Below are 25,429 nucleotides of genomic sequence, written 5' to 3'. Positions count from 1 at the left end.
CTTGCACCCTCTAGTGTCTAACTTTATGATTGACCCACACTAGTCAATCACACCATGACCCTCGCGGCCTTCATGTCCGTTTGAAGCTTTCCCTTCACAAGTTAGCACATCAACGTGCTCTTTGGCATGGCTCTAGTAGCTCAATCGCTCACATAGCCTCCAACGCCCTCCGGCATAGCTCTCGTAGCCTTCCGCTCCCATAGCTTTTTCTTGCCCTCATTACCTTGAAGATGTGTTCGCTTCCGGACTCACAACTTCGCCCTTATGCCTCTTGCATAGGTGGATCCTCCCACACTCAATGTGGAGGATACTTCGTAGCGTTGTCGTCCCACTTGGCATTCAGCCAGCTCTTGGGACGACTCTTGGTAAGTACTACATTCTCAAAGTCATAGCATCGCTGCATTCCCGAACAAAGTTCTTTGTTTTCCAACTGTCACTTCTTCAACAAGTACCCAATGCTCCCGATAGTACTTCAATACTCGCCCTATAGACAGGTACTCTCTTGGTCCTACTAGCACGGCTTCCCGGTTCGGTTTTACCTCGCACTTGGACTCTCAACGGTCCCCGATCATTCGGCGAACTCCTTTCCAGAATGATGACATCTTCCAACTTGGAAATCCGCCCAATTCTGAAGCTTCGCTATTTCCTCGACTTCGTCTCCTCACCTTGGCAATGCCCTCAGGCAGTCCAAAAGTCTATCCCATAGGAAAGACACTCAAATGATGCGTTGTATGCATCTTTGGCAAGATCTCCACTATGATCATGCCGTATGTTTATAGTCCATAGCTCCCACACTTTGCAATATGGTTGCACGACCTGGCAAACATGGCCTTCTCTTGACCATCCGACTCATCGGCATATTACCACATTCAGTAACACCCTAGACTTTCGAAAGAAAATAGAATCACCCATTTCTTTCTTCGACCAGCAGTATCGGACTCGATCTCTGGTGGCATATGAACATCAATCTCTTCTTTGATATGATCTCTGCACTGACATCCAAAATTCACTCGCCATCTCCACCATTGCCTTGACATTGTGCCATGGCATAGTATGGCCTTAATCATCTCTGATACCACGTGTCACGGGCCGACTCCCTTACGCTCGCCAACGGCACCGAATTGCCCGTGCGGCGCCTGCAGTTCCCCTCGCTGCAGGCTAGCCTTCTCGTTTCCTAGGTTTTCAAGCATGATCCTGTGCATGTTGGTGGAACTCGCCCATAAGACTTGCCCCAACTTGTGCTGCCTGTAAGATGTCTTGGCCCTTGGCCCTAGACATGTTGTGGCACATCTCGTCTTAGGATCATAATCCATGCGCGCCCTAGGGGTTGGCTTAGGATATGTCTTGTCCCTCGCCAAAGACTGAGCATCGCTCTCGCGTGCACAACCCAATCCTCAAGCTTAACACTCGCCTAGTGCATCCGCAACTAGTTCGTGCTTTGCCCGAGTAAGGCAACCTTTAGTCCTTGGCTATTGTCACGAGCGTCTTTCGTGCCATGCACATACATAGCCCTCGCGATACACTTCCATCCCGAATAGTGCAGTGTCGCCCCACAACTGCACGTTTAGGCCAATAGACCCTTGCTCGTCGTTGAACCCAAGACATGCTCACAAGTCGACACATGATGCCCCTAAGATAGGTGCATCAAGTATCCAATCGGCACGTAGGTCTCTTCCAATATTTCGGCAGCCTGCGGGGCTTAGCCGTCCCACATATCAACCTCCAGAACCACATTGGTGCCCAACGCTAGCCCGAAGGCGTTGCACCGTGCATAGAGTTCCCTAACTCGTATGGATACCTAGGACACTTCTTTGAGTCATTCAGGCAGGCCTTTGAGGTTGCCTCCAAGGTAGCTCTTTCAATACGGCTTGGGGGCAGCACGTATGGAAGAGGCAGGTGAGAGCTTTCGTCACCTATACCCCTTATATATGCTTAAAATTAAAAAGTCCAAGTTACCTGAATGGACGGATCTACATCAGACAATCAGAAGAGAATTTTCTCACTAGTTCTTGGCCGAAGTCACAACCCCAAAGTGCGGGTTGTGACAATAAACTCTACTAAATGGATAGAGAAATTTCTAACAAGCAATAAGTGTAGGTCAATCTTGTAAATCATACTAAGTTATCAGTCGTGTCGAGTTTAAAGAATGTAGGCCCAGGGTGAAGTCCTAAAATGTCATTTAACTTAATTAACTTAGACCTCCCCGTGCAACTTAGCCAAATCTGCAAGAATCTCATACTGATTTGTTACATTCAACAAAATGTGCGCATTGAAAGATGCTTTCTTTTAACATCAACTAAAAATACTTTGTTACACCAACCTAAATTAGTTGTAAAGGGGAGTTAGTGGCGGAGCCACATGCACCCAAGGGGTGTCAGCCTGACACCCTTTGTCAGAAAACTATATTGTTTAGTTCGTAATTTTTAAAAAATATGTATATATACTATATAATGACACCCTTGATTTCTTGGTGAATTTGTTTCTTTATATTTTGATTCACTTTAATAAAAATCTTGCCTCCACCACTGGGGGAGTGCATAATAGCAGAAACCTAAGGTATCCAACTCCTACAGTCCACTTCAACCTTGAACCCTCAGACCATCGTGTAGTTGCAGAAACGAACATTGAATGGTATCAACGGATAGGAATATATGTTGGTAATTACAAACAAAGTTATTAGTGTGTCCCAACTGGGTGTTTGGTCTAGTGGAATGATTCGCTTCGGGTGCGGGTGGATGTGAGTTCGATTCTCGCAACATCCTTGGAGATTATTTTAATTTCCAAAAATAATTTCTCTATGTGAATTAAAAAATGCTGTTGCACCAGCCGGGAATCGAACCCGGGTCTGTACCGTGGCAGGGTACTATTCTACCACTAGACCACTGGTGCTTTTGCTTTATTTAATTGTAAATACAATTTATAATATATGCGATTAACAGTTGGGCTACATGCATGATGCATATTGGCTATTGCATAGTAGCATCCAAATTCTTATAAAAGGCAACGCCGCTAGGGCTATAGGATTCATCATCTATGCGTATTTTTTGTCGCTGAGATGGCCCAACGTATGGATGCTGTTCCCTGTTTAGATAAGAAAAAACAATTAAGAACTAATTGGAAGAGGGTGAGTATTACTATCATATATGGATCTTTAATTGCCTGCGTTATTGCAATTTTGACGAACAACCCTATTTTAGTAGCCAAGTTTAAACCTAAACCTGAAGAAAAGCTTGTCAAAGCAAACTACTCTGTTGATTTATCAGATATTTCAACTCAAGATTGTGAATTTGCCTCGATCCAAGGAAGAAGGAAATACCAGGAAGATCGAGTAACATGCAACCTTGATCTTAGTATTCCTTTCTTTAAGCCCGATGATGGCGGCCTTGATGTAGTAGGCGTTGGCGTGGTCGCCGTATTTGATGGTCATATTGGATCGGCTGCTAGTGACATGGCGTCAAAGCTCTTTTTGGAAAAGTTTATCCTTAAGAGTTACGCTGAACAATCTTCTAACTATAGGGAATTCCTAAATTCATCATTAGTACAAACCATTGAGGAAATTGATGCAGAATTCTCTAAGGTAGCTCTTGAACATGAACTTTATTCGGGATCTACTGCTGTTGTTGCTGTTATATATAACAATAGTCATGTTTTAGTTGCAAATGTTGGCGATTCGAAGGCGTTTATTTGCTCTGGTTCTTCGGCTAAGGAGTTGACGAGAGATCATAATGCATATAGGTTGGAGGAGAGGGCTAGGGTTGAAGCTTCTGGAGGAGTATTTACTCATAGTTATAATAATAATGTTCCTGATCTGCTAATGGGACACTTCCCTATGACTCGAGCTATAGGTGATGTTTCTTTGAAAAAATATGGCATTATTGCTACTCCTGAGGTGACTGATTGGCTACATTTAACTTCAGAGGATGAGTATTTGGTGGTGGCTTCTGATGGAATATTTGAAAGCTTAAGTCCCCAAAAAGTCTGTGACTTTATAAATCAAGCAGAGGACAATTCAGATACATCATTATTGGCTCAACAACTTGTTCAGAAAGCATTTTTAGAAGGCAGCAGCGATAATTTATCTGTTGTTTTGGTTCAATTAGGAGTAGAGAGGGTTTCTCCTGTAGTTGATTATTTTTGAGCTGTTTTTGGTTCCATTGATATCTAGAGGTTTTAGAAAAATCTTAGTGCTGTCTGGGCAAAAGTTGGCCTTGATGGGTCTAAGAAGATGTAAAGGTAGACCAAAAAAGTAGTGAGGATAGGTGATTAGGCAGGATATGGCGACATGACCCTTGATAGGAGGGTGTGGAGGTCGAGAATTAGGGTAGAAGGTTAGTGGGTAGTCGTGAGTGTTCCTTGTCCATACCAATAGTATTAGTGTTAGTCTTGTACTTTCTTATTTTTAGATTTCTATTACTACCTGCTTTTTCTTCCGTTTCAACTTTCTTGCTATCTTGTTGTTATTATTGTCTGTTGCTACTGCTTGTTTTTCATCTTTCCTTGAACCGAGGGGTCTATCGGAAACAGGATCTCTACCTGCTCAGGGTAGGTGTAAGGTCTGTGTACACACTATCCTCCCCAGACTCCACTTATGGGATTACATTGGGTTTGCTGATGTTGTTGTTGTTGTCGGAAAAAAGTTGGTTTGCATTCATTGAATACCAGCATAGAATTGTAGTTGCAACTCTAATCTTGTTGGGTAGTAAACGTATTTCCACAGCAAGTGAGAATCTGACATTCATTTTCTGTCTGTACATTCTAGTATGCTTGCTCTTAAAAAATAGTACTAGTAAAACTACTTAAAAGGAACTGGATGTTATCTGAAAAGTCATATAGACAAAAGGTAACTCTAATTTGGTAACCAAAGAGAATAACAACACTGTTTCATATTTTATACAATACCCTGTTAACAAAATACCAACTGGGAAAGGACAGTAGCATCTGTCCACTTGTTTTATAGGCTCCTAATGCCAGATTAGAATCTGTCCTAAAAAACAAAAGGAAGAAAACATACTCGGGTGGTCAGAATAACATTTAATTCTCATGTATTGAGTGACTACAATTGAAATACAATGCATACAGGTGAACTATCAAATGATGAAAATGTAAAACAAATAAAGAAGAGGAAAATATTGTCTTTGAAGGTTTCCCCTTAGCAGATACTATGAGTGTTTACAAGGAGGAAGAGGAGCTCCACACAAGCCACGATTTCCAAAAAATGCAGACTTTGGAATATTGGCTTTATGGGGAGGGATTTTACCACTTAGTTTATTTCTTGATACATCAAATTCTTGAAGCTCCTTCAAATTCAGAACTTCTTCTGGTATTGCACCTCCCAAATCATTATTTGAAAGTAAAATTATTTTCAATTCCTTGGCATTCCCAAGCTCTTTTGGAATCCCACCTGATAGTCCATTTTCTGCTAATTTAATCTCCTGCAAGCTTGTCAAGTTTCCAAATGATTTCGGCATGTGCCCTGTCAATGGATTGTGTGACAAACTAAGTGACACAATAGATGTCATTACTGGTTCATTTCCACTGTTTTCATCTAATGGTCCCTTGAACATGTTGTATGCAAGATTAATAGAATTGTAGCAGCCGAGAGGATCCTGAAATTCCTTTGAGAAAATTGCTCTCAAGTTGCCTGAAAATTTATTGGAGTGAAGATCAAGATCCATCAGCAGTGACAGGTTCCTGAATTCATCAGGGATTGATGAATGGAAGGCGTTATTCGACAAATTCAAGAATGAAAGGCTGGTCATATTTCCAATCCATTTAGGTAATTGTCCTGTCAAACCATTGCTTGACAAATCAAGTGTTGAGAATGATGATGAAGCCAACCAACTAGGGAGTTGCCCTCTGATTCCAGTCTTTGCTAAAATTAGCCGAAACACTTTTAGTTTCTTGAACCAATTTGGTATTCTTGAAAGCCCCAGAGGATTAAATGACAGATCCAAAGTCTGTAACCTCACTAGTTTTACAAGCTGATGAGGAATTTCTCCACTTAGCTTATTTCTTGACAAGTCTAGTGTTTGGAGGCTTTGTAGATTGCCAAAACTTGATGGGATTTTGCCAGTAAAAAGATTATTGGAAAAGAACATGTCAGTGAGAGTTGCAAGATGTCCAAGAGCTGCAGGAAGTTTCCCACTGAACTTATTGTTCTCAAATATTAGCCTTTGGATTTTTGGAAGATTGCCAATTGAAGGTGGGATACTGCCACTCAGCTGGTTTTCTGATAAACGGCAGAATACCAATGAGCTAAGACCAGATATTGATGAAGGAATTTTTCCTGTAAGTTGGTTTTGATTCAGATACATCAGGACTAATTTGGAAAGATTTCCAATTGAGTTTGGAATCTTTCCAGATAACTGATTTTCAGACAAATCAACATATTCAAGATTCTTGAGCTTTCCTGTACTGTCTGGAATGCTTCTAGAAAACTTATTGTGACTCATATCAAGCTTGGTTAATGATAATAAATTCCCAATTGAAGATGGTGTTGGACCTGAAAATTGATTTCCTGAAAGACCAAGTTCAGATAGTGAAAGGAAACCATCAAAAATATTTGAAGGAATAGTACCAGAAATATTATTATCACTAAGATAGAGCTTCTTCAGCTGGTGTAGATATTTAAATGTGGCAGGTATAGAACCGGAAAGCTTGTTTGTATCAAGAAAGAGGCAACTCAAGCGCGATAGCTTGCCAAATTCAGGTGGAATTGGCCCTGTCAAGTCCTTGAGATTACTAAGGTCAAGCCTTTCAAGAAAAGAGAGTTTAGCAAGAGAAGGAGAAAGAGTTCCAGAAATTGAAGTATCGATAATGAAGTCGTCGCCTGAAGAAAGGCCAGGGCGAGAGACATTGACAACCCTGCCAGAGGAATCACAAGCAATACCTTCCCAAGATTTGCAGCAATCAGTTGTAGATGTCCATGTATGAAACAATTTTGAAGGATCAAAGGTAATCTTTTGCTTGAATTCTAACAACGCTATTTTATCTACCAGATGACAAGCTTCTAACTGACATGGAACCAAAAGAATGTAAAAGAAGATGAACAAGAAAGTTTTTCTCCGACCCCAGATGCCCATAAGTGTTCTATGATTACTGGACTTGAAAATAATGTACATGATTGAGGTTAGGAAACTGGATGTGTATTGAATTAAGGGTAGCTGTAAACAGTTGCCTCATGCGGTTTGAGTAGATTACACTGGTAGAATAGATTAGATAGGTCTTGCACTTAATAAGAATATGTTGCTCCTATTGTTTAATTGAAATCTTTTAACTTAAAACACTATCTCTCTTACTTTGAGTTGGCATGAGATGAATTTACGTATGTCACTCGGTCACTCGTTAGGATTTATATAGCTGGTATAGTCATCGAACTTTAACCACTATAATAGTAAAGTTACAATATTATTATTGTCACATTAAAATAAGTGATTGAGATCAAACTTTTTATCACTTTAACGTAACTGAGTTATGTGTGAATTGCTGAGAAAATTAAATGACCGAGGATTTGATATTACATGAAATTAATCGGAAATTACTGGCTAAAAAATTGAAAAAGTACAGAAATTACTTCAAGGTTTTCCTCCCTGCCCCGACCACTTTTTCTTTTCTATTCTTTTTCTGCATTTTGTCTGGTGCTTCTAGTGGAATCTAACTACGATCAGTACTATCCTCCAAGTAAACGAGTTATTATCTAGCCAATGACAAACGAACCCGGTTAACCCATATGCTTCTCCTTACAAAAGTCCAAATGGGAAACCACTTTACCGCAAATCTTGAAAACCACGGCCGTTCAAAGGCGGATCCAGGATTTCAAAATGATGAGTGCACTGTTATGAAGAGGTAGATTTAGAATTTATACTTGACGGGTTTAACTTTTATCTATTACCATGAATTCACTACACTTTTGAAATTAAAGATTCAAAATTATATTCTTTTTAAAATTTTAGTAAGTTTCACATATATATCTATACTCCGTATCGAAAACAAGACCGTTTGGAGTGGGATTTGAACTGTCAATATCACTTGTAGAGGTGCACCCAATAATAATTGCATCATAGGAGTCTTTGAGCATGAGTGCGCACACATATATTTAAATAATTTTGAAGAAATATGACATTATTATACATGATTTAGGAAGAGGAGTATGAGTTTAAGTGAACTCATACCCCAGATACGCCTCTGCGGCTGTTAGTAACATATTTAGCATTACTGTGTGAAATATTTTAGATTTTCTTACTGCTTTGTAGGATATAGTACTGTTTATTTCACTCATCCACACAAGAAATGTATGGTATCGTTATTGAGTCTTGGAAGCAAGTGGGAGATGACTCATATTGCCCGAAATGGTATATCAGGGATCATGTAAATTATAGGATAACCAGCAATCAACTTGCAGTTGAAAATGAGGTGGGGAATGGAAATGGTGGATCATGACCAAATGCGGATCCAGGATTTGAAAATGGCAGGGAATCACTATCTAATAAAAATTTGAACAAATACTGGAGCGAGAATTGAACTCGGACAGCATATTAAAAGTTAAGTTGTACCCTCCCAAATCAATCAATGCAGCTGCCTAAACTTTAAGTTTTAGGGTGCTAATCAAATTATACCTATTATTTAATATATATATATATACACATATATACATATATTGTTTCTGAAATTACCGATAATCGATGATCCCCTACCTAAGGGTAGGTCCGTCTCAGGATTCATGACCCTTAGTCCCAGTGGAGTAAGCAAGAGTTTGTTCTGTCTCGTGTGTGCCTATTATCGCAACTTATGTTTGTATTTAGTGTTTGGTGTGGAGCAGTAGAGGTTCTAAAACTATATTAATTGTCTCATATTAATATTTTTTTTTTTTTGGAACCCCATAAAAATTCGCAGCCTTTATCACGGCCTCTATCCTTCGGATGAATATCATATGGTGAGCACGTTGTACGCATCGGGTAAACCCTCAATGTGTAATAGTTTGTAAACTACACGGGGATATTGATATTTACTTTGCATTATTTTTAAGTAGTGCTAATATTTCGCGTGACGCCTTTGTTGAAGGGTGTCTACTTAGGCCTACACGTAGCTGTAATTACACTCTTTTCATTAGAAAATCAATTCAATGCTATCATATGATTTGCAAGCATAGTCCGAACCAGACTACCAATTTAATTTATGCAGCAAATAGCATGTGCCACCAGTTGCGGAAAGAAAGGGCATTTATGATTATAATGAGTGATTATTGGTCCCATTCATCTGGATAGTGCAAATAACCAGGACTAGAACAGTTGAGGATATGATCATAATTGCTTATGGTGGAGTTTCTTGAGCTTAGCAACTTTACCAGAAAGGGAGGAATGAAAACCATTCCTCCTTGATTCAAGGACCTCTTTCTCGTGAACGATTTTCTGGATTTTCTTAACACTAGTAGTGCAGTTGCCTTAGATAATAAATGTTGACGGTATTGAAATGTATTATTTTGACTTCTGTAATGCAGCTTCATTTCAAGATTGGAGGCTTCACTATTCTAACGTAACCCATGATATAAAATACTGCTACTAGAAAGTTTTATTTGAAGGGTGATAATTCAAAGCAGTCCATTACAAGAAAGCTAAATAATAGCTTAGGTTCTACGTTTTCATATTAATTAAGATTTCCCCTGTCGTAAATATAGATTTTATTCCCTCCCCTATTGCGCACTATAATAAACAAACATTACTTATTTCCAAAGAAAAGTTTACTCATTACTCAATGGGTTAATTTCACTAATGGTCATTGAACTTTCTTTCAATTTCACTAAAGTCATATAACTATTTTTTGTCACTTAAAAGTAACTAAATTTTATCATTGTCACTTAAAAGTCATTTTGCCTCAAACTCCTACCATAAATATGACATGGCATTAAATTTTATGATAAAAATCCAAAAATAAATGCCACATAAGCTAATATGGGTCATACCCATTTTAGATCCATTTATCCTTTAATGTGATTTGATCCATAATCCAAATGAGTTTCGATAAAAAAATATTAATTCCACATTAGTTTAAAATGATTATCCTATACTACAAAGTTTTTCTTTTCTGTCACAACACATTCATAATTATTCTATACTAAAATAATCTATGCTAGAAAATTCTTATCTTGTTTGTATGCCCCATCTGAGTCATTTTATAACTCTATTGAAGCTAAAATTACTACCGTATACAATAGTATTTTAAAATGACTCGGATAGGGCATACAAACAAAATAAGAATTTTCTAGCATAGATTATTTTAGTATAGAATAATTATGAATGACTCGGATGGAGCATACAAACAAGATAAGAATTTTCTAGCATAAATTATTTTAGTATAGAATAATTATGAATGTACTGTGACATAAAAGATAAAACTTTGTAGTATAGGATAATCATTTTAAACTAATATGGAATTAATTTTTTTTTTTATCGAAACTCATTTGGATTATGGATTAAATCACATTAAAGGATAAATGGATCTAAAATGGGTATGGCCCATATTAACTTATGTGTCATTTATTTTTGAATTTTTATCATAAATTTAATGCCATGTCATATTTATGATAGGGTTTTGAGGCAAAATGACTTTTAAGTGACAATGATAAAATTTAATTATTTTTAAATGACAAAAAATAGTTATATGACTTTAGTGAAATTAAAAAATAATTCAATAACCATCATTGAAATTAACTCATACTCCGTCTATTCCAAATCTCTAGTCTTTTTGGAGTCGCTTGTTAACATAAAAGTTGATCATTACAAGTTAGTACATGGAGTAGTATTTATTCGGAAAAGCATGTGGGAGCACACTATCTTGACTTTATCTTTTGGGGAATAAAAACAGGGAAGTATTCATGAACTTGTCCTCACTTAAATCCATAAGCGAAATACTTAGGTTTTCTCCTTCAAAACATAAATGGATTGCGAATACTGAAAAAGAGAGAAAATTCCACAGTTTCTCTAACTTCAGCAGGACAAAAGAAGAAAGAAATAGTTGTTGACCACTTCCTACAACGAATCACAACAACAACAACAAATCCAGTCTGAAAATTGATCATTGTTATACATATTGTGGAAATCATGAAATTCCGAAGACACCTAAAGTTTTGTACAAAATTTATTATAAATGTTTGATATTTGCAATGTATGAGGCCATTTCCAACCCTACTCCATTTTTGCCCCAAACTCCATTTTAAAGTTAAAAATGGAGTAATTTTGCTCCAACCCACCTCCAAATTTACCTCCGTTTTGGAGGGTGAATAGTGTTACTCCAGACTTGGTGTGACACTATTCATCTACTCCATCACTATTCCTTATTATTTTTTTTATTATTTAACCCTTTTAATTTGTCATATTATATATAACTAATTATGTTTATGTAATATCTTTATAATATTATTTTTACATCTTAATTTTGGCTTATAATTTTGATAAATTAATTTTCGTACATATATTATTTTTATGTAAAATTGTAAATTAATTTTATTATAAGTTATAATTGTATAAAAAATATATAACCATCACAAAAATGAATGGTGCAAATATAACATACAAGATGTTGCTAAAATTGAAAAGTGAAAATTGAAAATACATTATATAAAAATACATTAAAATTGAAAATACTTTAAATTAAAAATACATAAAAATTGAAACTACATTAAATAACATAATAATTTAGTAGGGACCTTGGGAAGGTCCTTCCAACAGTATAAATGCTTGGGAAGGTCAAACTCCAATAGTGAAAATGGCAGTAGATGAAAATCATCTATTTGAACAATTTTTAGGTCGACACAAAAAAATTAAGGATAAAGATACTCATTTTGCACTTCGTAATGCATTAATAGATCATTTATGAGAACATACTAGAGGTGATAGTTGAATATTTAAGTAGTATTTAAATTAAATTTTAAACTACATGTAATATGTATTGAATTATCTTGTATCTCAATAATTTCACTTTTATTTGAATTATCCATTAATATTTTACAAGTTGATCATTGGGGCGTAGACAAATTGTGCATGTGCAGAGATATAATCATTTGGATCGGTTTTGTTTCAAGGGTACGGAAATGATCACGACTACCACCGCAACAACAAATTAAAGCAGTAAACTGTTTATTTATGTTGATGAAGACAACCCACGGGGGACCTGGGAATGGGATTTTAAGAAATTATTGAGAATTCTGTAGATTCATAGGACCTTGGACAGAGCATGTGCCTAATGGCTACGTAATCCAGCTGAAGTTTGTTTTCTATTTGCCTAATGAATTCCCTTTGTTTTTTAACACCCATTTTCATTCCAAAATTAAAGCCTCAGATATTCAGTATATACAAATTCGGTCAAAATCTAAATTTATCTACAACTTAAATGTTGTACAGAATTCGCTTAAAAATTATAATTTACATACAATTTATTTATGTATTCTTTTTCGAGTTTCAATCTGAAATTTCAACCAAAATCACCTCGAATCTTCACCAAATTGTCTCTAAATTAAGATATAAACTCCAAAAGATATTCTCAATCATTTGCAACAACACCCAATCCAAAAGAAAATAAAATTTTGCAAATTTCGATTTTCAAATTTAAAACTTTTAAGTTTTCTAATAGATTAATATAGTTTCAAATTCAATCTACTCCCTTATGATTAATACTATTTTGTTTATTGATTCCAAAAAACTACAAGAAATTAACGATCTTCCCTCGTTCAAAAGTGATAATTCGTTCATTGTTTAACATGGAAAAAAAAACATAATAGAATTGCTTGATACCAAATCACTTTGTTCTAGTAAAGGTAAGGCTGAAGTTGAGGAGAAAGAGGACAAACATTCTTCTTTTAAATTTATAATTTTAGTTTTGGAATGGAAGAGGGAGAGAAAGTATGGAAGATTAAAATCTAATACATTTTTTTTGTATAAAATTGATAATTTGTATATGAATTTGTAATTAAGTTAAAACCTATAGTGAGGGTAAATCAATTCTAAAATTAGTATAGATAACCAAAAGTTTCAAATCGAAAATCATCTAAGGCCCAATACTCCACATAAATCATACAAACACTTCGCCGGTTGGCCCCATCACACTCTTGCATTTTGTTTTATAACGACGGAAAAGTATTTTTTTACTGGATGTAGGTAGCACTTATGTACTCACTGACCTCTGTTTTGCGAGGAAATAATTTTGTTTCGTCATGAAATTATTGCTTCAATGTTTCAATTGTTGAAGTCATTAGTTCCAAATAGTGATTTGGTAATGAAATTTAAAAATTACAATGTTATTTTAATTTCAAATGAAATTAATATCAACTTAGGGCCCGTTTGGCCATAAATAAAATTTTATTTTTTTCGGATATTTTTTACTTTTTTTCGAAATCGGTATTTAGCCATAAAAATTTCAAATTTCACTTGAACATGAATTTCGGAAATTTTTGAAAATTTGAAAAACTTCAAAAGGTTGTTTTTCAAAATTAACTTCAGATCACTCACAAAAATTTAAAAATAGCCCAAAATTATATTCATATCCAAACACAATTCTAATTTTCAAATACTATTTTCACTTAATTTTTTTTTATAGTTTTTTTTCTGAATTTTACTATTCTTATGTCCAAACCCCTACTTAGTGACTTAAAGGTGTATCCAATATTAGCCCGTTTGTCTAGTATTTCACTTTTTGCAACATATTGAACCTTTAATATTGGCAAATTGGATACAAATATTGTACATAAGTCGATGGACTTCATAGAAAATTGAAATATTGATTCAAAGGTGTATTTCAAGGGAATAATGAATATCACTCACAAATTTAAACTTCCACAAATTTTTTCTTTTTGGCATAAATTTTATGTCTGAATACAACTTTAACTTTCTTAAACTTTTTTTCAACTTCAATTTCTAACTCAAACACTAAACAGACCCTAATTAACTACTAACCTAAATAGATATTGTAGAAAATTAAAGAATGCAGGCAATGAAAACTAGAGGTGTACTTAGGTCGAGTTGGTTTGAATTTTTTAATTACCAAACAAAACCAATAGTGTCGAGGTTTTTAAATCTATTAACCAAATCAAACCAACAAAGTCGAGTTTTTCAATTTCGATTTTTCTCCGATTTTTCGGGTTTTCGATTTGTTTCCGGTAAAGTCTTCATCTATATTTATATTTATCTATATTTATTATAAAAACACGAATAATTTATACTAAATGTTGAATGACAAATATATCCCTGAAATATTAATAGACTTTTATGCCCTCAATATTGCAGGTTTCTCAAAAAGAAATCATTTCATATTGGATAGAATTGTAATAACTAGAATTTATATACAATGCACACTAGGATTCATATTCTTCAACGAATTTATTTGCTAATAGGATTCATATTATTCACATGCTTATAAGACGTTTTTAATATCATATCAAAAAATTAGTATTAGATTATTTATGGGGTTAGCAAGAAAAAAGTGTGGTGGCTAAATTTAAGGAAGAACAGAAAATCAGTACCAAGGAGTTATTTAAGTTTTGGTAATATTTTTACTTTTAGCATATTCCCGTGCTTCCTTCTCTATTTACGGTTGTGTTAAACCTGTGTCACTACATATTATACGTTGGCAATACTCTTGTGCTTCTATCTCTGTTGAAGGTGGGTTGGGTTGATTTGTTCTAATTTTTATGTATAAAAATATAAATTGAGTGTGTGTGAACATTGACATGTACGTAAGTATATTGCTTTTTGTTAGTTTTACGTGTAGAACTTTGAAAGAGACGATTGTTCGTAATATATTGAAAGATAACACACGAATAAATTAATATGAGAAAATATAGGGTTTTGCGTTCATGCTCTTATCTACTATCGTTATCAAGTTAGTCGTCTTTTTACCAATTTTAATATATTAATTTGAAATATATCTACTTGCAACTAATTTTATCCTTTAATTATGATAAAATTTATTAATAAGTTGGTTTCAATTATATATTAATATTCTTTTATTTCAAGGAACTAATTATAATGAACTTCATATATTAATAACAAGTAGTTTACGCAATTAAACGTGTATTACTTTTGGTACATATTTAATATTTAGCACAAGATATCTCGTGCATTGCACGAACATATAGACTAGTCTATCTATATTATTATAAAAGCACGAATAATCTATGCTAAATGTTGAACGACTAAAATATCCCAAAATATTGATCGACTTTTATACCCTTAAATATTTGTATAATTTAAGGATATAATCGCAAATCACCTAAAGCTGAAACTTTTTTTCGATTTAAATTAAACTACATATACGCCAAGCCTACAAAGTTGATTTTGGGTCAAATACTTTTGGTATATCTTGAACGTAGCCTACCAAGCCTACAAAATTGATTGTCTCTGAAGGTATTGTATACTAAATAAAATTGTTATTTTGAATATAAAACAATTTTATATCATTGCCTAATATTTAGAGCCCGAAATCTTCTAAGTTTTGCCATATATTTTACCCTTAATAAAGTTTGTCCTTTCCTTATTATATTGAAACATATATATTCTCTCGGACCAGAAAAAACATGTATTCTCATCTTTCTAACCTTTCAGAGATGGAAAGCACATAACTTTGAACGAATTGACTAAGAATTTCAATTCTTTTCGGGTTTAAAGTTCTTTTATTGAAGGAAATTCCAACAGGCTCTTAAGTCTTAATCAATTCCCATATCTTATAGTTTCAATCAAGCGAAGAAAAAAAGTTCAAATAAGAACTACTTTCGGAAACTGATGTGATACAATAAATAAGTTAGATTGCATTAAACTGCTTCTTTTAAGATAGTTGTTAATGAGATTTGTTTCTAAATAGTCAATCAATTTTAATATTGGAGACGTATTAAAATTAATCAATCTAGACTTTGTCATTAATGAATCTTAAAATAAGAAGAATAACTTCCATAACATGAATCATTAAGGCTGAACTAAAGTAAATTTTTGCATAAAAAAAGAAGGTATTGTTGTATTCTTAACGTGATTTTACAATTTTAATCTCTAACTATGTGATTCCAAATAGTTTCGTTTTGTCATGTGATTGCGTTAAAACTTTATTGATGAGTTTAATTAACTTTTTTTTATAAGGTTAATAGGTTTACTAGACTATATGTTATATTATGTAAAACAAAATATTTTAAGGAATTGGTTATTAAAATTCGTTCATATCCATGATTAATTTTATAGTATATATGCAATTAAAAGTTATTTTTATTTTTGGTACGCGTTATAATATTTGACAAATGATATCCGTACATTGCACGAACGTAGAGACTAGTACTATATTAAAAACATGAATTCCCTATCGAAATGTTGACTGACTTTTTTACCCTTCGTAAATGTATTCTATGGGTGGATAAAATTGTAATTGTAAATACTAATTATTTTTCTGGAAAAGAAAACCAAAAACTGTCGTTTGTTGCCTTTTTCTGTTGAGTACAACTTATTCTTATTTAGGCTTTGGATTCATTATAAATTTTTGGATTTTTCTGTCAATTAAGGTTACTAATTAATGCTACGTCTTACTTTTTCTAGGTATTCTTTTGTTTTGTTTAGGTATACGATTCACTAATTTTTCTTTGATTGGAAAAATAAAAAATTGCCACGTCTTTTCTTTGTTTAGTTTTAGGATTCACTATTATTTTCTTTTTGTAGAGGAAAACCAAAAAATTGCCCTTTTTTTTAGAATACAGGTTTCCTTTATTTAGGTTTAGATCCTTTTCTTTGTTTCGGTTTGGCATGGACTAATTCTTTTTGGTGGAAAAACTAAAAAATTTAGGACCGAGGCATAACTTTTATTGTTGTTGTTGAATTGACATTGTGTCTAAATATTTTTTGACGTATTTTTTCTTTGTTTAGATTTAACGCTTCTTTTTAGATTTAATTTCTTTTACGAAAACTGCAAAATTCAGCCATTAATATCACTTTAGGTTTATGATTAATTTAGCGATTATAATTTTACTTACGTTGATTTTTAAACTTTTAAACAAAAGCCATTTAGTATAAAGAGGAGCTCAATATTTCATTAAAAGAATTTTGATAGTGTCGGCAAAGGTAAACTTGCTCGTGCTTTGAGGTAAATTTTATAACCTTTCGTTTGTTCTTGAAGTTATGTTATTCTTAATAGATAATTGCAATATTAAATGTTGTCATGTCGTGATTATTATTTACAATATCTCATATACAATTATCATTTTAAATTGACTTATTTACATTTTGTACAAGTTGTTTGGATCATTAATGGAAAATGACACTGTATAGCCGCTCTCAAAATAATAGCCGAAAAATATATATTTATATTCGCTAGCCGAAAAAATGTATAAAGTTTATATAATTTTTGTATATATATAAATATTATATATATACAAAAATTATATAAACTTTATACACTTTTCGGCTACCGAATGTAAATAATTTCTGGCACATGCTAAAAGTGATAATAACTCATTCATAAATGTAGTTCGTTACAGAAAATTAGTTAGGCATTGCAACTCATTTCAATTAAATATCTTATTAATTTAAGTTTATTTTGTCCCTATATTTTATTAATGAATTCATATTGATTTTAGACATTGGCGTAAGATAAATATTTTTGTTCTTACTAGAAAGCAGCTAGAGCGCTTACAAGGAGGATGATAGTATTCTAACAACGATAAAGATCCAACAAATATAAATGTCCTTTTTACTTGTTCTAAATCTACTATTTCAATGTTTTGACTATGAACGTTAATATGTGAAGTCACTTTTAATATCGTTGAAACTTGCATGTAAAACAACTTTAGTCTATTTCATATTCACCATATATTCGTCTTCTACCGGATTATTACAGTCTTTTTGGCAAATGAATTAAAGATTATGAAAAAGGTTTTAAAGATTCAGAATATTTAAGAAAAACAAAAGTAGGGGACAAAAGGTAAGAACTTACGAGAGTGATCTCCACTCTCCAGTACTGCAAGCTACAAGGAACGTTATGTATCTTTGAGAGTTTTAGGCTTGCGAGTATTTCTATTTTTTTTTCATAATGTTACATTATGTTTTATTTCAGTATGTAGAAACATCTTTTCTTCTAATTTTGATTGAATTTCGTGTCTTCACTATTTTTAGAATAATATTAATGTAGTCCTTTCAGAATCAACTACAAAAAATTCCATTATAATCATAAAAGACCGGACTCGAATGCATCTGGATACATGGTTATATGCTTGAATAGGGACAGAAAATTTGATCTTCAAAACATGTAAGAGTCGTTTAATAAAAATATAATTAATACATTCTACTTATGCGATAGTGATTTATTTTCTATAATCGTTTGAAAATAATTACTAGAGTATTTTTTATTGATAAAAATAGTACAATTTTTACGAGAAAAAAAAATATCTTTTGTTAATTGTTAATCAGATTCGAGTCTTCTAGAATGAACTTAAGAATATATAGCTTTCCAACAAAAATTCAGAAAAAAAACTCTTAAATCTCAAGGATATGTATTCAAAATTTAAAATAATGTAATTATAAAATTGGGTAATATTTAAGTTGAATATATAGTGACTAAGATGATTGAGGACTTCTTATGAGATTTAGTTTCTTATTATTATCAGAGTTATCTAAATATGTTCAACAATCATTATTTTTAGGAGTTTATTTTTTTTCATTTAACTTCTATCATATACATCAAATAACTTTTTAATAAAATATTAATGTGATATTTTAAAATTTTAATTTATTAAGACAGGGTACACGCGCAAAGCACGTGCCCAAAAACTAGTAGCATAAAACACGTAACTTGTGCTCCAAATATTTTTTTAGTCCTAGTAGAATATAACTATATAATGTATTTTCCAAGAAAATAACACAATAATATGAGACGAGTCATAACATTGTACTAAAATATTTAATAATAAAGATAATTGATGTGTGGCTATAATTCATGGTTTAGCACACTATTCGCCTTGCATTTTATACGCCTTAATGATAAATTACACTTTATTTGCTCGTAATGAAGTCCATTTTATGTTTAGGTGAATTGGAGATGAAAGTAGAGAAAAGGGGATACTTAAAAGTCGAAAGCGTGCTCGGGAACAGTTGAAAAGGAGAAGCTGGCGAAGCCAGGCCTACACCAGGCGTTATACATGGCGAAGCCAGGCCTAGAGCAGGCCTTATACCTGGCGACGCCAGGCGTGTAGCGGGCGATAGACCCGGCGAGGCGAGGCATAAGCGAGATTGACCAGGCTTTATACCTGGCGACGCCAGGCCTGGGGCGAGCTCCACCAGGCGTTAGGCCTCGCGAGGCTAGGTCTGGGTGTGCGCAGTCCGAGTTTTGAAGACTTAGTTCATCTCCGATTTTGACTAGGATTTTTCCTACACGTTTAGGTCTTTTCCTACACATATAAATAGACCTAAAAACGCCACTTTGGAGTACTTTCGCAACTGGAGGCAAGAATAGTTTATGGAATCAACCGTTGGGAGTTAGAATCATCGATTTCTACATCCTCTCATCTTTACTTTGTAATTGAATTATGCAAAATATTTGGGATATTGTTACTATGAGTATGAGTAGCTAAATTCTTAATCTAGGGTTTTGATGGAACCTATTGAAGGATGATTTTCTTGTTACGTTAATATAAATTTGCCGTAGTATTTTCTCTATTTGTTCAACTATATTATTCATGTGGTTGATTGAAAGGCCCCCAATTAGCTGTGCCTATTTAGTATGTATTACTCGGGAGAGAGTGCATATTTCGGTAGTTGTTGAACAACATCACTCCTAACGTATATGAGGGATCAATACGAAGGGTTTAAAGGTGAGATTAGGGATAACAAAACCTTGGTGCGATCTAAGTGAGCCGTACTTAATGCTAGCTAGCGTAATTCGGGAGAATGTGTCTAGTAAATTGTGGTAATTACTCAGGAGAGAGTTACGAAGTCATAATGCTTATGATCGATAGAGAAGACTTAGGCGAATTTATAGAAAACGTAGCGGAAAAGGTTCCAACAATAGGGAAAATCACAACCTTAGATCATTCCAATTCTTGTTTACAAACCGCTCGTAGTTAGTTATTTATTATTGCATTTTCATTACGTAATATTTAGTTAATAAACATCCAAAGTGTTATTTAAATATTTCTGAAGATTGATTGCGTGAATTTGTGCGAGTTTGTGATTGATATTAAAAGTTAAAATTGTGAAAAAGTTTAAGAAATATTTATAAATTACATTACAATAAATATTTATATTTATAAAATATTTAAAAAATTATATAAATGTAATGTCGGATTGGTTTGACTTTTTTTAGTTAAACCAAACCAAACTAATTATGGTCAAATTTTTTTTCCCAATATCAAACTAAATCACATTTATTTTTTGTTTTTTTAATTTGACTCGGATTATTGATTTGGTGCAATTTATCATTTTTCTTTGTATATAATTTTTAGAGAGGTCACCAACGAAACAGGTGGCGGAGCTTCTGCTCCTTGCAGATGCAATCAGAGCATCAGTTCCCTTTATTTTACTCTGTTTTTTTCTTTGAGAAAAAAAAATTTAGGTTGGGGTGAAACTACAGCTAGTATAGTACAATATGATGCAGCTGTAGATACGTAAATTTGGGTAATTTTTCAGGACAATTGAACGTCATAGTTCATGACAATCATGTGAACTGAATGTCACTTTTCGTCAATCTCAAATCTAGTCGCCGTCCTTTCTTATCCATACAACCCAAAACTACACAAGTCTCACGTCTCAATAGCCGCAAGTAGAGTTGAAAATAAACAATTTCACTATCGTCTTTAAATACTAGAAATTCAAATAGAACGCTACAGAATTCTCTATTGTCCATCCTAGTACTGTTCTTGTTTTAAGCTAAAGATATTATATATCCCAAAACCATATTGGTAGTTATGCTACATGTTATAGTATACTTCACAACCGATAACTTAAAATTCCAAAATTAATTACCTTAAGACATTCTCCTATATAATGTAGCCATCTAGCATGGGCTTCGGTCTAGTGTGACTTTTGCTTTTTCAGAAATCATTGCTAAAAGTACGAATTGAATTCCACCTAATTTGCATCTGAAGATCATCATACATTATATCCCGGGTCGTCTAATAAATTCTCCCCAAACATATTTCTAATATATAACACATCTTTATTTATTTTCCTATTTTCACAAAGATAAGAACTCTCTATAAGCTACATCCCGAAGATATACAATAGATTACATCTAGACCATACCTAAAACCCCATGTGAAGATATAAGAGTACTGGAGAAAAAGCCAGGGAGGAAAATCCAAAAAATATTTATTTATACAATATACAAACAAAAAAACTTAGTAGTACAAAAACAATCTAAGGACCTCGAAGTAAATAGATTGTCACATTATTCAAGGAATGATGGGACCAAAAGCCTGACACTCCGATAATGACTTCTGTTCACCACCTTCACATAAAAATAATCTCAACGGGCACCGGTACAAACAGTTGTCCCCTAACCTCAGTGTTACTGAACCCGGTTTTAGCTCCAACATTGGACCCGGTATGGGTCCGAATAAGTAATTCCCTCCTAGCAACAGCCTCTCAAATTGTGATACCCCTTGACCCGGCAGCACCATTTTTAATGCATATTGGACCGGTATCATACCCGACAACTTGTTGTTCTCTAGTGATAATGATGATAATCTGGGCATTAAACCCAAAAACCCGGGTAATAACCCACGGATCTCATTGTTGCTCAAGTCTACTGCAATCAACTGACTGTTTTGTAAAAAGTTCCCGGGTTGTTGAACCGACCCGTATTGGTTATACGATAGTGTGAGCTGTTCAAGAGAGGGATGGGTGAAGAGATTCGCTGGAACTGACCCACTGAGTTTGTTGTGACTCAGATCAATAACTTGTAGGAAATTCAGTCCGGCGAGACTTGCCGGAATGTTACCCTCTAAGCTGTTGTTTCTCATTGCAAGCTCGACGAGAGATTCCGGAAAAGTCGCCGGAAGTTGGCCGGAGAAAGCATTGTCACTACCATCGAGGAAAAACAAATTATTTAACTGACCCAAATCGGGAAACTCGCCAGTGAGCTTATTGGCTTGAAATTCGAGCCTTTTTAAATTCTTGAAACCGTTGAAAGTTGAGGGTATTGTTCCTTCAAGGAAATTATTATCAAGGTAAAGTTGTTCAAGGTTTGAAAGTGAGCCTAGAGAACTGGGAATTGAACCAGAGAAGGAGTTTCTTGACAAAGTGAGTCGTTGAACACGAGTTAGATTTGAGAGCGAGTCAGGTACTGAACCGGTGAAGAAATTATTAGTAAGGTCTAAGGTTTGGAGATAAGGTAAGTTCCAAGAAACAGAGGAGAGGGAACCAGAGTAACCCCATTGGTCAAGAGCGAGTTCAGTGACTCGGCTAACTGAGGATACTACAATGTCACAACGGAGACCACAGGTGAATTTTTCACTGGAGAGATTGTCACAAGGATCTACTGAGAAATCCCAAGAGATGAGGCATGAGCCAGGTGTCACCGAATTGGGGTCGACGCTATTCTTCAACTGTTTCAAGACTTCAATGTCTTGCCAGTGTGTTGTTGAATGGGCATGCAAGAACAGAGCATGGAGAACTGTAAGGAATATGAGAGTTGAAGAAGATGAGAATACAGAGAATAACGAACGATCCATTTCTGCAAACTTTTTTCTCTGTTCGTTTTTCCCCCCTTCCTTTTGGGTAATGAGAATTGAAGAAGAAGCACCTTTAAGATTGGTTTTGAAATGAGTTCACGAGCATATATTCACAAAGAAAGGTGAAGAAAAAGTGAGAAAGGCTTAAGTGAACACTTGGCAAGGAGGAGTTTAAGGGGTATTTGTCTTTATTCTCTTTACTCTCTCAACACCACTAGTACGACGAAAGAAGAAAAAATATGAAATGTATTATATATGTCAATTAAAAAAAAAGTAAAGCTCATTAAATTAAATTAAAAACTAGTAATAAAATATATTAAGAAGTATGTCTTCAAAAATATCTGAAAAATATTTTGAGAAATTATTTAAAGATGGAGATGATTTGGAACAATTTAAATACAAAATAAGACATACAATTCAAGACAAAGGAGTACGCTAAATTTGGCACAAATGTCTTTTGGTGAGAGAGGCTCACGGGAAAATGTAAATTTCATTATTTTGCTTATTGAAGATAAGAAGAAAAGGGGAAAATGATAGCTCTCTGCGACACTGCCATTAAATGTTATATAGGCAGAGAGCGGGGACAAGGGTCCCAATTTATGGTTGTTACTCAGTCAACAACGTTCATTTCAGGCTCTGATTTTCTTTTTTCACAACATATTTTACTAATTTCCGATGTTCTCCAGCTAATTGATGTTCTGTTCTTTCAATATATTTATCTTGTAACTAACCAAATATTCTCTCATAATGACTGAACAAAATAGGCAAATAAAGGATTCATGAATAACTTAGCTCAGCAGCAATTGCGCTTGCATTGATTGTGAGGCACCTACTTTTAATTGAGTAGCAATCACTTTGCTTCGACCAGTTAAAGAGAGCCACTTTCTGATTCTTTCGAAAAAGTTACTACCAGTAATTTCTCTTTGCGTTTCACGCTATTTGTTTAAGGATATTCTTTTATATTTTCGAAAAAGAAAAGGTGTTATTTTAGCTCTCTATGTTTGACTTTCCTGGTTATTGGACAAATTTTGCTTCGAGAAATTGTCTTGATTCAATTGTTAATTCTTCGAGAAACTTACGCTGAATGTTTGTAAAGCTTTCGCCCCTGAACTTAAAAATTAGTCTGCACGAGACAAATGATAGACCTTACCTAGGAAACTATATTCCGACCATAAAATAGTGTTATGACCCGTGACCTAACATATATCAACCAATTAATTTTAGCCCAACTAAATTTTAGACGAATTATCATTACCCCATTCGTTGTTTCACGCTATTTTAACTGGTAAAACCTGACAAAACCCACCATTTGATTTCTTAAGCTTTTAAATATATTTAATACATGAAAATATTTATTGTAGTGTAGTTTATAAATATTTCGTAATTTTTTTTATAATTTTATCTTTTAACGTATTATTTCAAGCTTTGACTTATAATTTTTGAATGCTCCAATAAGTTTTATAGTCCATAAATGTTAGTAACTCAAATAAATCCTAAACCAAAATCAAATCAATACTAATGATAATAAAAGACATTCAATTCAATTGTACTATAAATGAAAATAGTGTTGAATATCTATTTTTTAGTTTTTTCATGGTTTAGATAAAATGCATAACTTATTTTTCTTTTAGTGTTTAGTCATGTAAATAATAGTACTTATTAGTCGTACTTATTTTAGCAACTTATTAGTAATTTTAAATTATGTTTGTTTTCATTATGACTTATTAATAATATTTATTTTATGCAATTTTATTATCTTAAATTATTAAATATTTTAGTACAATGCCATTAATCATCTCATATTTATATTATTTTATTAAAAACACCTTATATAGTTCTATCTTACTAGGATTAAAGAAATATTTGGAGCACAAATTCTATGTTTTGTGCTATGAAGACTTTATGGAAAAAAAACCCGAAACAACCCGAAAACCCGAGAAAAACCAAGATTTAAAACCCCGATTTCTATTGGTTTGATTTGGTCTTTAAATTTAATAACCCGATATAATTAGTTTGATTTGGTACTTAAAAAATCCGAACCAACCCGATCTATGTACACCTCTACTTTTTGACATAGCCAATACCTCCCAATATGACACATTATAATTTATAAGTTCAAGTTGTTCAACTCATTAAAAAAAGCTTAAAATATGCATCAATGTTAATTGAGAACATACTATGTTTTAAGAGCATATCAAGGATCGCTTAGAACTGAAAATGTGTAATGAATATTTGGTTGGTCGCTGTGGAAGAATATTGATGTGCTGTGAGAATTCTTACCCCATCCCCCTGAAGCCTCATTGGTCTGGATTAGCATCTTCAATGAGACGTTCGAATCCCAAATATTTTAGTGCATCATTAAAGAACGCATATCAAAGATGTGGAACAATAAAAAATAGGCTACTCTCTACCAAATCAGAGTAGCTGGCTCATTTCTCTACCAAATTGGCAAAGATGCCTTATGATTCGCTATTTTAAGAATTACTGAATTATCTTTTAAGACTATTTTTGTCAATCGTAGGAGAATTGCTCATTGTGATGTTCGCTGTTTTAACCCATTACAAGCCGCCAAGTTGGTATCTTGCCCCTCATACTGTCGAGTAGCGCGTGATTTTATGTAGTGTCAGTCTCATCATTGCTAGCTTACTTCAGACTTTCAGCAATGTTATACTATAAAGTTGCTTACCCAACCCAAGGTTGTTAAAGGCTCGTTTAAGGTGGTTTCAACTCTAGAGCCCAGGTAAA

General features: G+C 33.8%; 3 protein-coding genes and 1 non-coding gene across 4 annotated transcripts; 1 reads left to right on the top strand and 3 right to left on the bottom strand.

Annotated features, from left to right (window-relative positions):
* Positions 1-2,818: 2,818 nt before the first annotated feature.
* TRNAG-GCC (transfer RNA glycine (anticodon GCC)) lies at positions 2,819-2,889 on the bottom strand. The gene has a single exon. It is a non-coding gene; the product is annotated as a tRNA-Gly (tRNA).
* A 166-nt stretch (positions 2,890-3,055) lies between these two features.
* LOC107814634 (putative protein phosphatase 2C 76) lies at positions 3,056-4,138 on the top strand. The gene has a single exon (XM_016640080.1). It carries the CDS (start codon positions 3,056-3,058, stop codon positions 4,136-4,138), a length of 1,083 nt encoding a protein of 360 aa, XP_016495566.1.
* A 741-nt stretch (positions 4,139-4,879) lies between these two features.
* LOC107814635 (uncharacterized) lies at positions 4,880-7,331 on the bottom strand. Its single transcript, XM_016640081.2, has one exon. It carries the CDS (start codon positions 7,119-7,121, stop codon positions 5,160-5,162), a length of 1,962 nt encoding a protein of 653 aa, XP_016495567.2. The 5' UTR covers positions 7,122-7,331; the 3' UTR covers positions 4,880-5,159.
* A 13,972-nt stretch (positions 7,332-21,303) lies between these two features.
* LOC107802613 (uncharacterized) lies at positions 21,304-23,216 on the bottom strand. Its single transcript, XM_016626144.2, has one exon. The coding sequence runs from the start codon at positions 22,682-22,684 to the stop codon at positions 21,404-21,406; it is 1,281 nt and encodes a 426-aa protein (XP_016481630.2). The 5' UTR covers positions 22,685-23,216; the 3' UTR covers positions 21,304-21,403.
* Positions 23,217-25,429: the final 2,213 nt, after the last annotated feature.

Source organism: Nicotiana tabacum, chromosome 17 (assembly GCF_000715075.1).
Source record: "Nicotiana tabacum cultivar K326 chromosome 17, ASM71507v2, whole genome shotgun sequence".
Lineage (NCBI taxonomy): Eukaryota > Viridiplantae > Streptophyta > Magnoliopsida > Solanales > Solanaceae > Nicotiana > Nicotiana tabacum.
The sequence above is the reverse complement of the archived record's forward strand: the minus strand, read 5'-3'. Positions and strand labels throughout refer to the sequence as shown.